The following is a 16,241-nucleotide window of genomic DNA, read 5'->3' as shown; positions in this document are numbered from 1 at the left end:
TGGCTGTAGATACACATACACTGCACAGACTGTAAGGCAGAGCACTCTAGATAGCGTGGATGTTGCAGTTGTTTGCAAAAGGGAACGTAGTACTGCCTGTCCTATATTTGCTTGTTGGCATGCTAACACATCCACACAATAATGTTTAGTTAAAGTGTGTGGCGAAGACCATGAAGCTGCTTTACAAATTTCAGCTACTAGGATTTTTCCCAGGAAAGCCGAAGAAGTTCCTATCTTATGGGTAGTGTGTGCTCTAAAAGGTGTGGGCAAATTTCCTTTAGCTTTGGTGTAACATGTCTGAATGCAAGTAATTAAGCATCTGGAAATGCCTGAGTTAGATGCAGGCTTTCCTTTGTGAGGGGGCAAAAAAGGAACAAAGAGTTAATTGGTTCTACAAAATTCTTTCGTTCTGTCAATTTAATCTTTAAAGCTCTTTTTACTTCTAGTGTATGAAGGGCCCTTTCTGCCACTGAATCAGATTGGTGAAAGAAAACAGGTAATTCAACTGACTGATTAAGGTGGGAAGTGGAAACCACTTTTGGGAGGAAGTTTGTGTTAGTTTAAAGTTCTACCTTATCTCTATGTAGCTGGAAAAGGTTCTTCCAAGGTTAATGCCTGGAGCTCACTGACACCCCTAAGTGAAGTAATGTTTACCAAAAACGCAACCTTCCAAGAGAGAAACTGGAGGGGTCAGTTATGCAATGGTTCGAATGGTAGACCCATTAAGTCTGGTGAGCACAATGCTGAGATTCCATGCAGGCAAGGAGGAACTCTAGGTGGAATTACTCTTTTAAGGCCATCTATAAATGCCTTAATAACTGATACCTTAAACAAGGATGAATGTTCCCTGTTTTGCAGATAGGCAGCCACTGCAGCTAAATGGAAGCGTACTGAAGTGTAAGTAAGACCAGAGGTCTGCAGATGGAGAAGATAGCAGACAATGTTTTGAACAGTTGCACCCAAATGGATCAATGTGTTTACTGCAACTGTAGAAAATCAATCTTTTCCACTTAGCTGCGTAACACGCTCCAGTTGTGGGTCTACGAGCTTCTTTGAGAATGGTCATACATTCAGGTGGGAGATTAAGGTAACCAAATACTATTACCTCAGGAGCAAAATCGCAAAGTTGAGTTCCTTTGGGTTTGGATGCCGGATTTCTCCATGGTTTTGACTAAGATCTGGGTTGAGGTGAAGCTGCTCGTGGGGAACTATGGGGAGCTTGACTAGTGTGGTGAACCACAGTTGATGAGCCCAAGTAGGAGCTACCAGAATGAGGGTGAGCGACATTTGCCTGATCTTCCGAACCACAAATGGAAGAAGAGGGAGAGATGGAAAAGCAAAGGCAAATATCCCTGACCAGTTCATCCATTGAGCATTGCCCCTGGATAGTTGGTGTGGGAGCCTGGAGGCAAAGTTTGGGCATTTTGCGTTATCTGTGGTTGCAAGCAAGTCTATCTGTGGCAACCCCACTTGTGGAATTATGGGAGGACGACTTGGGGGTGCAGTTCCCACTCGTAGACTTGTTGCCGTGTCCTTCTTAGGACATCAGCAAAGTTGTTGTCCATTCTTGGGAGGTGTTCGGCTAGCAGGGGGACATTGTGACATATTGCCCAATGACAAATTGTCTCAGATATGCGTGATAACTGTAGGGAGTGTGCCCCCCTCTGTTTTTGTAGGTAAAACATAATTGTCATGTTGTCTGTATGGACCACGACAACCTTGCCTATCAGGTGCGTTAGAAACTTTTTCAATGCTAGGTAAACAGCTTGAAGCTCGAGGTAGCTGACAAAGATCCTGGTGTTTGGTGACCCAGAACAGTGAGATCCAATAGGTGAGTACCCCATTCTGTGAGGAATGCATCCGCTGTGAAAATGATCTAGGGAACAGGATTGAGGAATGACCTTTCCTTTGATAGGTTTTGTGTTCCACCACTGCAGACAGTGATGAGTGCGGCTGTCAACTAAAACTAGATTTTGTAATTTACAGTGACTGAAACCATTGGCGTGCCAGACATTCTTGCAGCGGGCGCACATGTAGTCTTGCATGTGGTACTACTTCAATTCAAGATGCCATAATGCTAGGAGTCGCATGACTTATGTGTTAGCTCCAATTAAACTGTTGTAGTAGCACGTGGATGTTCTGAATCCTGGCTAAGTTTGGGTAGGCTAATCGTTGTGTGTTGAGAATAGCCACTAGATACTGCTGAATGTGTGAAGGTTGGAGGTGTGACTTCTATATGTTGATGGTAAACCCTAGTTGGTGGAGAAGTTGTAGAGTGGTCTGAGTGTGTTGTTGACATGACGGGTGTAATGGCTTTGATGAGCTGGGTGTCTAGATATGGTAAGACATGAATATTCTGCCTGCGCAGATGTGCTGCTTCTAGTATAAGGCATTTGATTAACACATGGGGTGACTCCAAAATGAAGCACCTTGAACTGGTAATTCCTTCCCGCTATAACAAACCTGAGGTATTCGCAGTGACCTGGATGGATCAGGATGTGAAATTAAGTATCCTTTAAGGCTAGTTCTGACAAAGTTGCTCCGTTGGAGCAGTTGGATCACATCTTGAAGAGTGAGCACGTGGAAATGTTCTGATAGGATGAAATGATTTGAGGTTCTGAGGTTTAATATGGGCCATAGTGACCTGTCTTTTTGGGGATTATAAAGTATAGAGAGTATACACCTAAGCCTTGTTGTTGAAGAGGGGCAAGCTCTATGGCCCTGTAGTGCAACAGAACCTGTACGTCTTGTTTGAGTGGGTTTTGATGTTCTATAAAGAGTTTGTGTTTGCGAGGTGGGACGTTTGGAGGTGTGGTGATGAGTTCCATACAATAACTATGTTGGATAATGTCCAACACCCACTGATATGATGTTAAGTTTTCCCAGGTGGAAATGAAATGCTGTAGTTTTCCCTGACAGGTGTTAGATGGTCAGGGGGAATGAGAAGAGAGTGACTGTTTAGAGGTGGAGGGTGCGGTGCCAGCAGAGGCACCCTTTCTGCAACCCCTGGAATGGTTTCCTCTGTATGTGCCTCTGTAATATCCCCTTGAAGGTGAGGTCTGATAGTTGCCTGTACATGGAAGGTAGACACATCTGACTGACGGTGTAGATTTGGCTCCCTGTTTATATGCAGAACGCCGAAAGGAGCCACAAGGAGTTGGGGTTAGGCGCCACCCATTGAGTTAGTCCTTTTTCATTTTTTCGAATGTTTAGTCCACCAGATGTACGTCAAATGGGACATTTAAAAGTGTTTGCTGCACCTCTGGCTTGAATTCAGCAGTCTATCATATCTTGCCACTCTTTTCCCCAAAGCGTCAATGAGCTTGGACACTATCATGTGAAGGAGCATCCGCTGTGGTCTGGGAATTTGTCCTCTTACGGGCATTAGGTACCACCAGTGAGCCAGAGTGGGGAGGTGGCCCTTCATGTAAACTGGGTCTGAGGGTGCCGCTTAATTTTTTTTTTATCGACCTTGGGTGTAATAATGCATGCCCTCACTGGATCTTTAAAAACATCACCCAAGTGGGGAAGCAACCCCTTCAACATAGGAAGGTATTGACATGCCCTACTGGTACTGGAGAGTGTTTCAAAGAGAAAATATTCTTTGATGGGGTCTTTGTGTAAAGGGCCCTGGCGATATGCTGCAGTCTAGCCTTCAGTTCTTGGAAAGATGTTGCATCATCAAGGAGCGATGGCTTAGTCGGGTAGAGGTCTGGGTTGGTATCACCTGGGGGAATCAACATCACAGCTGTCCCAAGGATCTTTGGGCAGTTGATATGGATCACCACCCCTCACCCCCCAGTGTATGACTGTGGGGAGCCCTGTGGTGTGATGTCCGCTAAATGCCTTATATCACTATGTGAGTGGTGTGGTGAAGGAAGTGGTGGTGGACAGGTGGCTGAGGTGGTGGTGAAGCAGGAAGAAGAGGCTGCAGAGGACAGGATGCTATGTCCTTCTTCCTCTTAGGAGGTACCTGTAAATCTAAAGCCACTTCAAAAGAGAGTTGGCGCTTCAATGGTAGGATTGCCGGCTGCACAGCTTCTGCTAAAATATGACCAGTGAGAGGCTGTATATGCAGTTTCTTTTGCTTTGGATCAAGTTGCTCCTGTATGGTTTAGCGTATCGGTTCTGGGGCCAATGCCGATGTGGAGGGTTTTGGGTCCGAAAGAGATTACGGTTTCGGCAAAGTGGTACTCGGTGCTGAAGTGGACGGGGTGCTCAGAGCCAATGAGGCAGATGGTTGGTGCCGAGGCAGGTCGGCTCGGCGCAGAAGGTAGTTTCGGCTTTGCTTTTAGTGGTGAGCCCGAGGTGTCATTAGTAGATGGAAGAGTTGGCCCGTGAGTGGTAGTTTCGTTGGGAACAGAGTGTCTCTTGGGCAGCTGCACAGGGGCATGGATACTCCTGGCATGCTGACCTAGAGGAAAGTCTTGGGTCTGTAACCCAATCTCAAGGCCGAAGTCCTGGATGGAAAAGGCCTCTTCTTCAGCTGCCGAGGTCTTGTGCAGTTCTTCATCTTCCAAAAATGTCAGGAGCCTCGTCAAAATCCTTGCGCTGCATTCCTCTACAATGCGCCCAACAGTCCCACAAAGTCTTGCTCGATCATAAGGATCGACAGACCTCAAAATCATCATTGTTATGATAAGAAGACAGGCAGAGGTTGCAAACCTGGTGGAGGTCGGTCAGCGTGTATTTAGCATGGAACAGAAGCGAACTGGAGTTTGTTCAATTAGCAGTGCATTGTTGGTCGAAGCCGATTAGGTGAATAACAGGCCTGAATGGGCGAGGCTCGAAGGCCACAAGTGGAGCATGTTGAATTGACAGGCAATGGTTTTCTTGAGAACAATACCAACGAGTATGGTAGTGAACTATGAACCAAAGAGCGCTCAAAACGGTCTTGAATCAGAGCACTGAAAAACACATCCGTACCTGACGGCGGAAAGAAAACCATCTAACAATGGAGTCACTGTCCATGTGCATTATCACCAAGAGGAGGAGTGGCTTTATCTTGTGACTTGAAAGACTTCTTTGAAGAAAAACAGCTTGCATGCATCCAGAACCACACTAGCTGGCAGAGATATGCAGAACATGTGTATCTACAGCCACATATAGCTGGAAGACACCCTTCCAAGTGGGGTGTGGCCTAGAAGGCCAAGATGGCAGCTGTGCTGAGTTCCTGTGCAGCCTGATTTAGAGGAGCATTTCTGGAGGTGCTGCGGTGCCCTAGTCTGCACATTGTAAGGTCCTGGGGATCAGCAGCAGTCCCCAATTGGGCAGCCTCACGAGCAAGATGGTGGCTCATGCTTAATCCGTAGAATCCACGTGGAATCAGGCATGGTCAGTGCTTTGAAGATGCAGCGGGGGACCTGAGGCGGCCCTGTTGGCAGTAAAGTAGCACACAAGGACTGGCAATTGAGATGTGACGAGGCCCTGTGCCTGAGAGGCAGGGGCGTGGCCTAACTCCAGAGCGACAATCAGAATGCAGCAGACTACTGGATAGGGCTGAGAGGGCCCTGGATGTTGGATCATACTGCTCCGGTGACACAGAGGGAGCGACAGGAAGGCTCCCGGGCAGGCACAACCTACACCAATAGCAGTGGAGGGCCCAGCCCAGACCCCTCAGGAGAGCGGTGAATGCCCTGCACCCCCCACCCTCCCCCCACTTACTGTTCTCGGATTATCGGGGGGCCTTCACTGGCGAGAAATAGGACCTGCTTTGGGACCCGGGGTCAAAGGGGGCATGCTACACTTTATCCTCCAGGATGCAGCTGCAGAATGGCACAGAGGGGCCCAGGTCAGGCCCGAGCCTGTGAATGTGTGCTCCGGCATGGTTGGAGGACTACTACACCCTGCAGAGGGCTCTAGGGCCCACAGGATGCTCAGTGAAGGCGGTGTCAGTGTATACTCCTACCCCCCCACCCCCCCAACACATCGAGTGAGTGACAAACCAGGAGTGAGATGAGCTATGCCCCTTTGGTCCCTGGCGAGCTGCCCCTAGCCTCTGCTTCATGCCAAAGACCCTTGGGCAACATGAAATCTTCCTGGGGCTGTGCGGACAGCCGACAGACGGGTACTGGACTTGACAATTGGTGTTGACGTTGACATGGCCCCCCAATATCTCTACAAGGTAGGAGAGATTCCCCTGATGCAGCGTTCACTGGGATTCCAGATTCCAATGCAGAGCCCACATTTGCCAGCAGGAATGCTTTATCAGCCAGATGCAGGGGCCCAAGACACCCAAGAGCCTCAGAGTCAGACTCACTGTAATCCAGGATAGAGTCTGAAACATTGGTATCATAGCCTGATTATCCTGGAATCGCAGCTCAAAGGGTAGGCGCGCAACAGAACTGTGTCTAGAATGGCTCCTATGAAGAGGAGCATCTGACTGGGAGTCAGGTGTGACTTTGGCATATTATAGTTAACCCCAGAGAAAGCAGGAGGTCCCGCTGTAGTCTGAAGGTGGGAGATGACTGCTTGGGGCGAGCCCGAGCCCGAGTTCAACAACCAGTTATCTAGGTAGGGGGAGGTTCTAGATCTTAACCTCCGCAGATGGGCCCAGGACCTTCCTTGTGACAGGGCTCTGGAACAGCGCAGAGTTGTCTGGTGACCAGGAGCTTTAAGGCATACTCCCAGAACACCGTGAGGTACCTCGCTCGACAGTATGTACAGACCTTGGAGTGGTGGTCCAGCTCCAGGCACCACAAGAACACCAGGTGGGAGGTCTGTCACAGACATCTAACTGTGACAGGATCTACAGGATTTAAACTTAAGCCTGACAAGGTTCTTTGAGGGACATCACTTGTGCACAATGGGAGCTTAGCTCAAAAATAATTTTGAAAGAAAGTCGAAAAAGGTAATCCAAAAAGGACTAAAGTCACTCTTCCGGAACTGCGCTGATGGCACAGAAAGAAAAGAAGTGATGTCAGCACACTGGGGTAACACCTATAAAAGGACCCCACACACGTCACTTCTGGCACGGACAATGGTAAATACTGGCAAGCAGAGGTACTGTTCAAGATTTTCTGCATTCAGCCTGGGAATTATTCTAAATTAAGTAATCTGTGTCTAAAAGTCTCTGTCGGATAGCTCATAGAGTAGTCATGGGTGCTAGCCTCCGACATCACCTTCCTGCATTCGCTTTAGTTTTTATAACTTGAAATGCATTTGCTCATGATGGGAAAAAAGTAAAATGGAACAAAAAAAACTGGGAAACAATCTCAAATTGAATAACTATTTGAACAGCTGAGCATGACTCCTACATGTTAGGAGCTGACATTTGAGCACTGATAAGAGAACAGAGGAGGTAGGTGTAATGTGTCATTGTATTGTTATGTTTGGACTTTTTTGTGACACAAGTGTGATGTCCTGAGAAATAAGCAGCTTGCTAGTAATCAGTCACACTGTGAAAACTCTAGCATCCCGGGTGCACTATTTGAAAGAAAAGGATAGACAGAAGGGCCAGAGTTGTTAGAAATAAAATATTACAACATCTGAAGTTAGTAAACTACTGGACATAGGACCTGTGAGTAAACTACTTATTAGGGCATGCATGGGTCTGATTTAGGTACTATTTAGAGAAAATGGCAAACAAGGAGTACTAGATTTAGATCAGACATTTGTAAGTTATAGAGTAATTCTCTTCAGAAAGTGATGTGTCTTTTTAAACAATCATATAAATGGGACCAATAGGAAAATTAAAGGCTTGAAAGAGTGCTTCACACAAGCAGCTCAAGACATGGAGAAAAGCGTCACTGAAGAAAAAATGCTTAAAGTCTGGCTTACTGGACCCAACAGAGAGGGAAGATAAGGTATGGGAGTACTGTGTTCCACGTATTGTATTCCAATCATCAATGGGGCATAGAAGAATTGTTGGGAGCACATTTTCGATTCATGCAACTAAAGGGGACAACTTTCACTGAAGTGTACATAAAGCCACAGAAGCTTTCCTAATTTCTTAACACTGAGACAATATCTCCCACCTCAAGTACGCACAAGTTATATCTTTACAATGGGCTGCATTTTGGACTTCATCTTTGGACAGACAGCTCTTTAACTTTCACCTACTAGCTAGACAGTTAGACACAATATGGGCACTCATCTGTCTCACATACATAAACACAATCTTCCACAAGCCAACGTTTCTCACTAGATTTGTTGTTATTGTGGGAAACATTTTGGACTTTATCATCTGTCATACCCTACAGATTGTCAGCAGCAAGTCTGACAGCAGGATACAATACTGTCATTATTATACATCCCTAAGTCTGACCACAAAAGTTTAAACTAAGGCACACTGTGGTCAAAACATATGTAGACCATGCTACATAGCTGTTGTAGTTTCAGTTTCACACACAGTTAGCCTTCTTGTACTTGATTTTTTTCTGAAATGCTAATAAACATTTTAAATTAAAAAATACTTGGTGCATGACACCAGAAAAAAGCATTCTGACCTGTTCTATTTCCAAGTTAACGGATGGTACGGGTCAGGAGGGAGTGCTCTTAAAACCACTCTACCCAGGCCACATATTCTCAGCTTGTTTCCTTACAGTGGGGTGTGAATTTTGAAGACTCACAAGACACAATAGTCCTGCATACATTACAGAATCTCACCTGGAGATAGACTGGCACCTGGTACAAAGCTCCCCTGCATGGCAGCTACGATGGCTGGACTGTGTGATGCAGCTGTTGTGGTGCCCGAGATGAGAGGGATGGAGGATGTCGTGGGAGGTGGTACGGCTGTTGCAAGTGCCCTTGGGGGCATTGTTACAGGCAGGTGAGAGGGAGTGAGCATACCCCCAGGCATGCTGCAGGGGAGGATACCATGCACTGAAGGAGAGGGAATGTTAGGAGGAAGGTTAATATTCATGGTCTCTGCTACATTATTAGGCAGGTTATATGGGATGGATAAGGGAATTCCACACAGCATACCAGCTGGAGCATTACCCGGCACTGTCGAGTTCATGTTCACGGGCACATTCGCTGGCATCATCGAAGAGGGAGGAGGGGGGCTTGGAAATGGAGTCTGACCTAAAGAGAAAGAACCAGATTTAATATTTACAGAAAGAGAATGAACAGCAACAAGAACAGCGAAGATTAGTGGTAGTGGACTCCGAATACGCAAAGCTTGGTGAAGCAAAGGACATTTTAAATATGTAAGAGGTTGCAGACTTGAACATGTAAAAAGCATGGCGGGCCTAGGGACAAACAAGGCAAGCAGAATCAAACAACAAGTAAGGCATGGGGGACCCCAGGAACACAAAGGGCATGATGGGTCCACAAACAAGCAAGCTGTGAGAGCCCAGGAAATATGCAGGCAAGAGTAGCTCAGAAACAAAGGAGTGGTTAGAGCACAGATAAACATACTGAGTACATTGCTAAACATACTGAGCAAAAGGGAAACAAACCCCCACAACCACACCCCCTCCCCAGTTATTCAGTAGCTAGAAATGGGCAAAATGATATCCAACATTTATCAGTGTTAGGCTAAGAACGAAAGAGTAATAAACCACTGAAAAAAGCCAACATTGTATGCCATGAGGTGGGCCAACTGAGGGCCAAGAAGTGGAGGTGTAATAGACCCCTAGGGGTTGTGAGATAGTGTGTTCCATTTGAGCTCAGTATGGAATGCCACACAACCACCCCTCTGCTTGCCAACCAAGAGGTCCTACACAAAACATCTACTTACCGAGGGCTGCAGCAGGTGGCTGGTTTGACTGGGCAGTTGTCTGCTGCGGCATCCCACCCTGATGCGTTGGTGGGGGTGGAACCTGCAGCTGTGACCTCTCCCCCAGGGAAGGGGGAGTGGATACACTTTGTTCCCCTGAAGCAGAGACACCAGTCTGTCCCACCATGCTTGCAGCCATGGTGGATGGCTGGGGAATGGAATGAGCTGTGGGGGCCATAGGGGCCCCTGATGTTGACACCACCTGGTTGCCCAACATAGCCGGTGGTGGTGGCTGCTGCTGGTGGATCTGTTGGAAGTGCTGTTGGCGAGCCCTCATCTCAGCATACTTGAGTTGTTCCATGTGAAACGCTTGTCGATCTGCCAGTAGTTGCTGCCTCTGGTACTCCAACTGCAAGTACAAATGCCAAAGATAAACAAGTGCTAGTAACATCTACTGAACCATCACAAGTAGTGTATACTCTTGTAGAATGCTATCCAGTTTCTTAAACTACTTCATTTTCTCAGAGTGATACACAGTGATACATAGACAATGCTTTCTCTTCCTGCACAACTTACCAAACAAAAATCTGCTGAACCATGGAGAACCATTCAATATACTTTCCTCCCCATCAGAGAACTCCCATTAACAACAAAGCCCCACTATCAATGCAAATAACTGAGTATCTAGAGAAAACAATTACATTGTCATCCTGCAGGAAGGCAATCAGAGGGAAAAGACCTAAGATGGGCTGAAGCCCTCCATCCTTCTTCGGTATGAAGAAACTGTCCTTAATTCAGAGTCCAGAACCCGCTCACTGTCGCCTTCAGAGAGTCCAGCTTGTATCTCTTGCATGAGAATGAACAGGCCTTCCTCTGGGAGCTGGTCTGATGTGGGTGTAAGGTGCCCTGGGCAAAAATAAGTGGTGGGGCATAGCTATGCTGAACAATTTTGAAGACATTTGTCTGATGTGATGGATCACCACACTGGGAGAAAGCACTCAATCTTGTCTCCAACAGAGCAGTTGTGCACCACTAAAAGCAAATTAAAGTGGCTTGGAAGCTGTTGCCAAAGAAAAGGGGGGCTTGGAGGTCCGATGCCCATGAGAACCTGTGTATTGAATGCCAGAGCCGCATCCCCGACCTCAAAAGGACTGAGGTGACTCCTGTGGTATATGAATTCTAGCCCTCTTGAGTAGCTCTGGAAGCTCTTAGCTGGTGAGGATAGTGTGTGGAAGGGGCTGAAAAGCCTGGGGAGTGTGCTGTAGCCCAGCTCTCATTAGGTGTTCTAATGCAAAATCAAATTTGTTGTTGAATAGCCTTCAGTTTCCGAAAGGCATACCCTTAAGGGATGCCTATACATCAACCGAAAAATATGTAGATCGCGCACACACACTGCGACCCAGCACCACACTAGTATTGTTAACACACCCTAGAAAATTCCTGGTATCCAGGTCAGCATGAATCACATATTTGGCCATACACTGAATAGTTTGAGTCAACAATCCTCTAAATTCTTATTGGACCACCAGCAAGATCTCACTGGCCATGTCAAAGAGGACATGCATTTAGGGACTCAATAGGCAACCAGCATTTACCGACCTCAAGGGTAGGCTAGCAGAAGAGAACATTGTGTTCCAAACGCCACAATCCTCTTTGACTCCCTCTAAAGAGGCAACAATGGGAATGAATTGGGGTGCACCTTGCTTGTGAACTTGGACTACCAGGAAGTCGAGGTCTTCAGGTGCAGCTGTCATTTCTGGCAACCTGTCTATACATCGACAGGCAAGAACTAGGCTTAGACTAAGTGCCCATCACGGTGTCAATTAGGGCTTCAATGAATGGGAGCAAGGAACCAAATGAAGAAGGCCCAAGATGCTAAACTTCAGTAAGAACATTTGTCTTAACTTCAACACAATGCAGGTGTAGGTCCAGGAACTCAGCAACACATCAAATCATTATGGTAAAAGGAGTACTCTCTCTGCTGGAGGCCCAAGATTCAAAGTCAGGGGATACGTATGTGGTAACTGAAATGGAAGCCCCATGGATCCTTGGGGTGGGAAGGACCACCAGACGGAGCCAGACTAATGCCAAATAAGCACAGCATGCCTTCTCAAAGGCTTCTACCTTCTTCAGTGTGGTCGATGGCAAGGGGGTCCCGATTGAGTGACACCTTGACACCAATGCAACTTCTATTTAAGTAGAGAGTGGCAGGATAGTGTGAAATTCCTTTTTGCCCTCACATTTTTCCTCTTAGAAATGTTGACTCCGACCTCTCACAAGAGTGAACTATGAAGCAGGTTCACTCCCATAACTTGGGATGTATGCAAGGTCTTCCTGTGTTCAGTGACAAACAGCTTAGCTTCACAGTCACAAACTGCTTTCGGCTGAATGAAGGAGCACTTGTCACATAACTTGAAGACATGCCACAAGCACAAACGCTGAAGGTGCCTCTCGAGTGGGTCCATGACTGAAATCTGCTTTCTGAAGGTATGGTTTGAAATCAGAGGATTTGGCAGGGGCATAATGTGTAGGAAAGTGCCCCCTTTTTTTTTTTTTCTTAGTCACCCCCACTTTTTGCTTTGTATTTGATGCAATTTTGACTGAAATTGCACTAGGTTTCAGAGTTCGGATCTTTCCCTAAAAGTGTGCAATTATTACCCCGTTGGCAATACCTTTGGCACCCCTCTAAGTCCCTAATAAATGGTACTCCTGGTACCTAGGACATGGGCACCAAAGAGTACCCAAGCGCTGCAGCATGTATTGTGTGCTACCCTCAGGGACCACTCACCTAGCACAATGAGTCTGCCACATCAGGCTGAGTGTCTTTGCAACTAAGAGTGAAAACACGACATGGCACACAGCCTGTGTGCCATGTCCCCTAACACTGCATGTAATATATGTAAGTTACCCCTACAGCAGGGTGCATTATATTACATGTGAGGACAAGAGCAGATATGTCCCTGCTATGTCTGTCTATTCACAGACACAGTGAGTAAACAGGAAGGCCATTTTAAGTACATGCGCTAAACAATGGTCAGTACAAGTTCCCCAGCTACACAATGGCTTCAATGAAAATAGGGATATTTAGTATAATACATTTTGTATTAATAAACCCACACTGATGCCAGTGATGTATTTATTAATATATGGACCCAGAGGGCACCTTAGAAGTGCCCCCTGAAAAACCTATTTACCTGTGTGCTGGCCGACTAGTTCTAACTGGCCTGTCCGCACCAGACACGTTTCTGCCCCCCAGGGGTGTAAGCCTCTGCTCTTGGGCAGATAGAAACAAAACCTGTCTGGCAGGGATGCTAGCACACCCCTTCCAACCGGATGACTGGTGAATCTGCATTTCAAGAAAGGGGGCTTCAAAGAAAGCCCCTGCCCTTGATATCTAGATCTAGCTTCCCTCAAAGGAGAGGATGCGGACCCCTCTGCCCAAGGCCCATTTGGCACCTGAAGAGCAGGGAAAATTAGTAGTCAGAGAGGCGTGCCCACCTCTCAGGTCATACTAACCCTTAAGGTGAGCTGTCTGATATGGACACAATTTTTAAAAGTCTGCCATCTTGGTGATGGGAGAGCCTGGAACTTTGGAATAGGGTTATGCACACTTCCCACAGGGACCTCAGGGGTAAGTAACCCATTGGCTACTACCTCACACTCCTCTAATATCCCTAAATTCAGCATTTACTGGAGATCCTGGAACCAGGAAATCAGATTCCTGCTGACCTACGAAGAAATGTGACACTCAAGAGCTGCAAAAGCAAAAAGTCCAGAAAAAGCACCTAACTTGGCTGCAGCCTTGCCAGCCGCCTGTCACTACTCCCTCGAATTTGCAACAAAGACAACTCATCCTGCAAGCTGTTGTGCCTCCAAAAGCCTAGGAGGACTAAGTGCCTTCAACAAAGACCCAGGAACTTCTGTGGAGCAGAGAAGCTGCTTCCCTGCACCCTGCAGGCACCCCAAGAGACCTGAGAGGACTCCGGACCGCAAAAACCAGACACTGGAAAGCACCACTGCACCCGTGTTGCCTAGTCCGAGCTGAAGTGGGCCAAAGGTGCCAACATGGGCCCTGGCCCTCCGGAGAGAGAGAGACCACATTGGACTTGCCCACTGTGAATTTGTCAATGCCACCTGCAGCCTCTGCTTACAGCCCCCTCAACCATGGGTATTCCCAGTGGAGTAAACCTGACACCTCAAGACACCTCTGTACCTGTCATCCCTGGCCCATGGAGAAGAGGACCTAAGGTGTTCCCACATCCCCGAGCATATCAAGACTTGAACCCACCTGTTGATTCTCCTTGACTGGACTCCCTGTCCAAACCTGCAACCTCTTTTCAATGGAACGATCCCCATTGACTAACATTGGTCACCCGACGCTGTACTGCACCTCTAGACCCAGACGTCCGGTCTGACCTGTTGGTGTGGCCTTGGACCTTACCCCATACTCATCTTAAGTCCAGGAGATTGGTTCTGTAAGGAGTTGTACTATACCGGAATGCAGTAATTGTCTTTCCTCCATAGGATAACATTGCAGCTTCTGATAAATGCACTGTCGACTTTTGAAACCTGAAAGTATCTTTCCCCTTAAACGTACTTACCTGATCATATTGATTCAAGTGCCTAAATATATATAAAGATACTTGTTATTTTTGTAAATTGGTGTGGATCTCCTTATTGAGTCTGTGTCTCATTTATTGACAGCATGTGTATTTGCAGATGTCTAACACTCCTCTCTAATAAGCCTAAGGCTGCTCAACCACACTACCCTCTAAGAGAGCACCTTGGGATTGCTATAGCAAGCCCCTGTCCGCTAGTAAGGGACCCATGGAATCTTTGCAAGATCTATCTTATTTTGATATATCATATAAAAATCCAACAAAAGCGGGAGCAAAACTCTGGATCTGCACTAAAAGGTGCAGAAAGAAAAGAACTGAAGTCAGGATGCATGGGTGGCACTTGCATGCAGATCCACTCTGTTACTTCTGTGTTGGAACAGTCAGCATGGAGTCACTAAAAGCCACATAGCAGTGTGCAGGAGCACAGCTATAAAAAGTGCCTAGGCCCAGTCTGGCACTTGAGGAATATTCTGAAGGTGAGGAATCTGTCCTTAGAAGTATCCATCAGAAAACCAAATGTTAAGACTTCAGGTGCCAGAATGCTAGGTTTAGCTGTGAAGATTTGGAAAGTGTTTTCATGAGGGAGGAAATCCTCTTTCTCCTGTATGACTTGCATATCTGCTTGGTGAAATGCTGCGGCTTTCTGTATGACCTCATGTTAGTACATGCTATTGATTTGCAGGCATACCCTGACCTGGTAATGGTCTAAGTCTGGGACGCCTAGTGGGTCAATGTACTAGTCATCGCAGATCTAGAGGCTAATCATATGGGTTGACAGGCTAGTATGGGCTGCTTATTTTTACATCTGAAAAGGTGCATGAACACCCCTTAGGTGACCCTAGTGGAGGTGGTTGGGATGGAACATAAGGGAGAAGGCTGGTGCTACTGACCCTGTATTTCTACAGTGCTAGTTGGCGAGAAGTCTCTGACCAAGGGCAATCAACAGAATCCCCCCAACAGATTCTGTAACTATTTAATTAAACAAAACTCAAGGTCACACTATGCTGCTCCTGAAAAGTTCAATTTCACAAGCAGTGGAATGGACCTGGTTATGTACCAATCTGAACAACAACAAATCAGACTGACACCACATCCATTAATATTTCGTTGTACCAGCCAATGTAAGGATGTCAGTCCAACAAGTTTACATGTCCGGCAGGTCCCCATTCAAGAGCCTCTTGTCAACATCAATAATGTTGTGGAACAGCTCGGGTCAAAAAACTTAACACAGACCCTGAGTAAGAACACTATTTGAGGATTTTCGACATTGTATGCATACAGGATACCTGGACAGAGAGACAACTGCTGCTAAGGGAATATGCTGATTTTTGTTTTTACATCAGCTGAGAAATTCAAGGAAAATGCCTATCCAACAGGCAAGTCTTTCAATGTACGTGATGCTCGCTAAGTCCTTCAATCCAATTCATCTAGAACTCCACTCATCACATATGCATGGCATAATAGTCCATAACTGGAACTTTAGAGACATCACAGACGCAGTCCTTTTACTCAAAATGTACATTAACCCAAATTCTTCTAAAAAAAAAAAAAAAAAAAAAAAAAAGCAAAAACTAAATATGATAGAAAGCCTCCTCATGGAGGAATCACTTGAATCCTTCCAGGGGATTTCAACCTTAATCTGGCTAATCACCTGAGAAGAAGAAGTAACTGTAGGAAACTGGGTTCTGGTTGCAGAAGCCCCCCCCCCACTTTTTGTCTGGTTTTTGATGCAACTTTGACAGAAGTGCACTGGGTCCCTGCTAACCATGTCCCTAGTGCCAGTGTTCCTTCTCCAAAAACAAGACCACTGGTCAACTTGATCCCCAAGTGATCAGATCTTTAGCACCTTTTGTAAGTCCCCAGTAAATGGTACCTCTGGAATCTAGGCCATAGGTACTAAAGAGGGTCCCTAAGAGCTGCAGCATAACGTGTGCCACTCTAAGGAAGCCAGAACCAAACTC

At 46.5% G+C, this 16,241-nt stretch overlaps 1 protein-coding gene across 6 annotated transcripts in view; it reads right to left on the bottom strand.

Annotated features, from left to right (window-relative positions):
• SMARCC2 (SWI/SNF related BAF chromatin remodeling complex subunit C2) overlaps nt 1-16,241 on the bottom strand; it is a 494,788-nt gene that overhangs the window by 50,324 nt on the left and 428,223 nt on the right. For 2 of the 6 annotated variants that reach the window (XM_069230569.1, XM_069230570.1), the window contains 2 exons: nt 9,683-10,070; nt 8,941-9,024 (listed from right to left, as the gene is read on the bottom strand). In XM_069230569.1, the coding sequence (XP_069086670.1) occupies nt 8,941-9,024; nt 9,683-10,070 (472 nt within the window). Of the gene's footprint in view, nt 1-8,607; nt 9,025-9,682; nt 10,071-16,241 lie in introns of all 6 variants that reach the window. The other 4 variants (XM_069230565.1, XM_069230566.1, XM_069230568.1 and 1 more) reach the window with 2 other exon arrangements.

This window comes from Pleurodeles waltl, chromosome 4_2 (assembly GCF_031143425.1).
Source record: "Pleurodeles waltl isolate 20211129_DDA chromosome 4_2, aPleWal1.hap1.20221129, whole genome shotgun sequence".
NCBI lineage: Eukaryota > Metazoa > Chordata > Amphibia > Caudata > Salamandridae > Pleurodeles > Pleurodeles waltl.
This window is presented reverse-complemented; position numbering and strand designations above follow the sequence as displayed.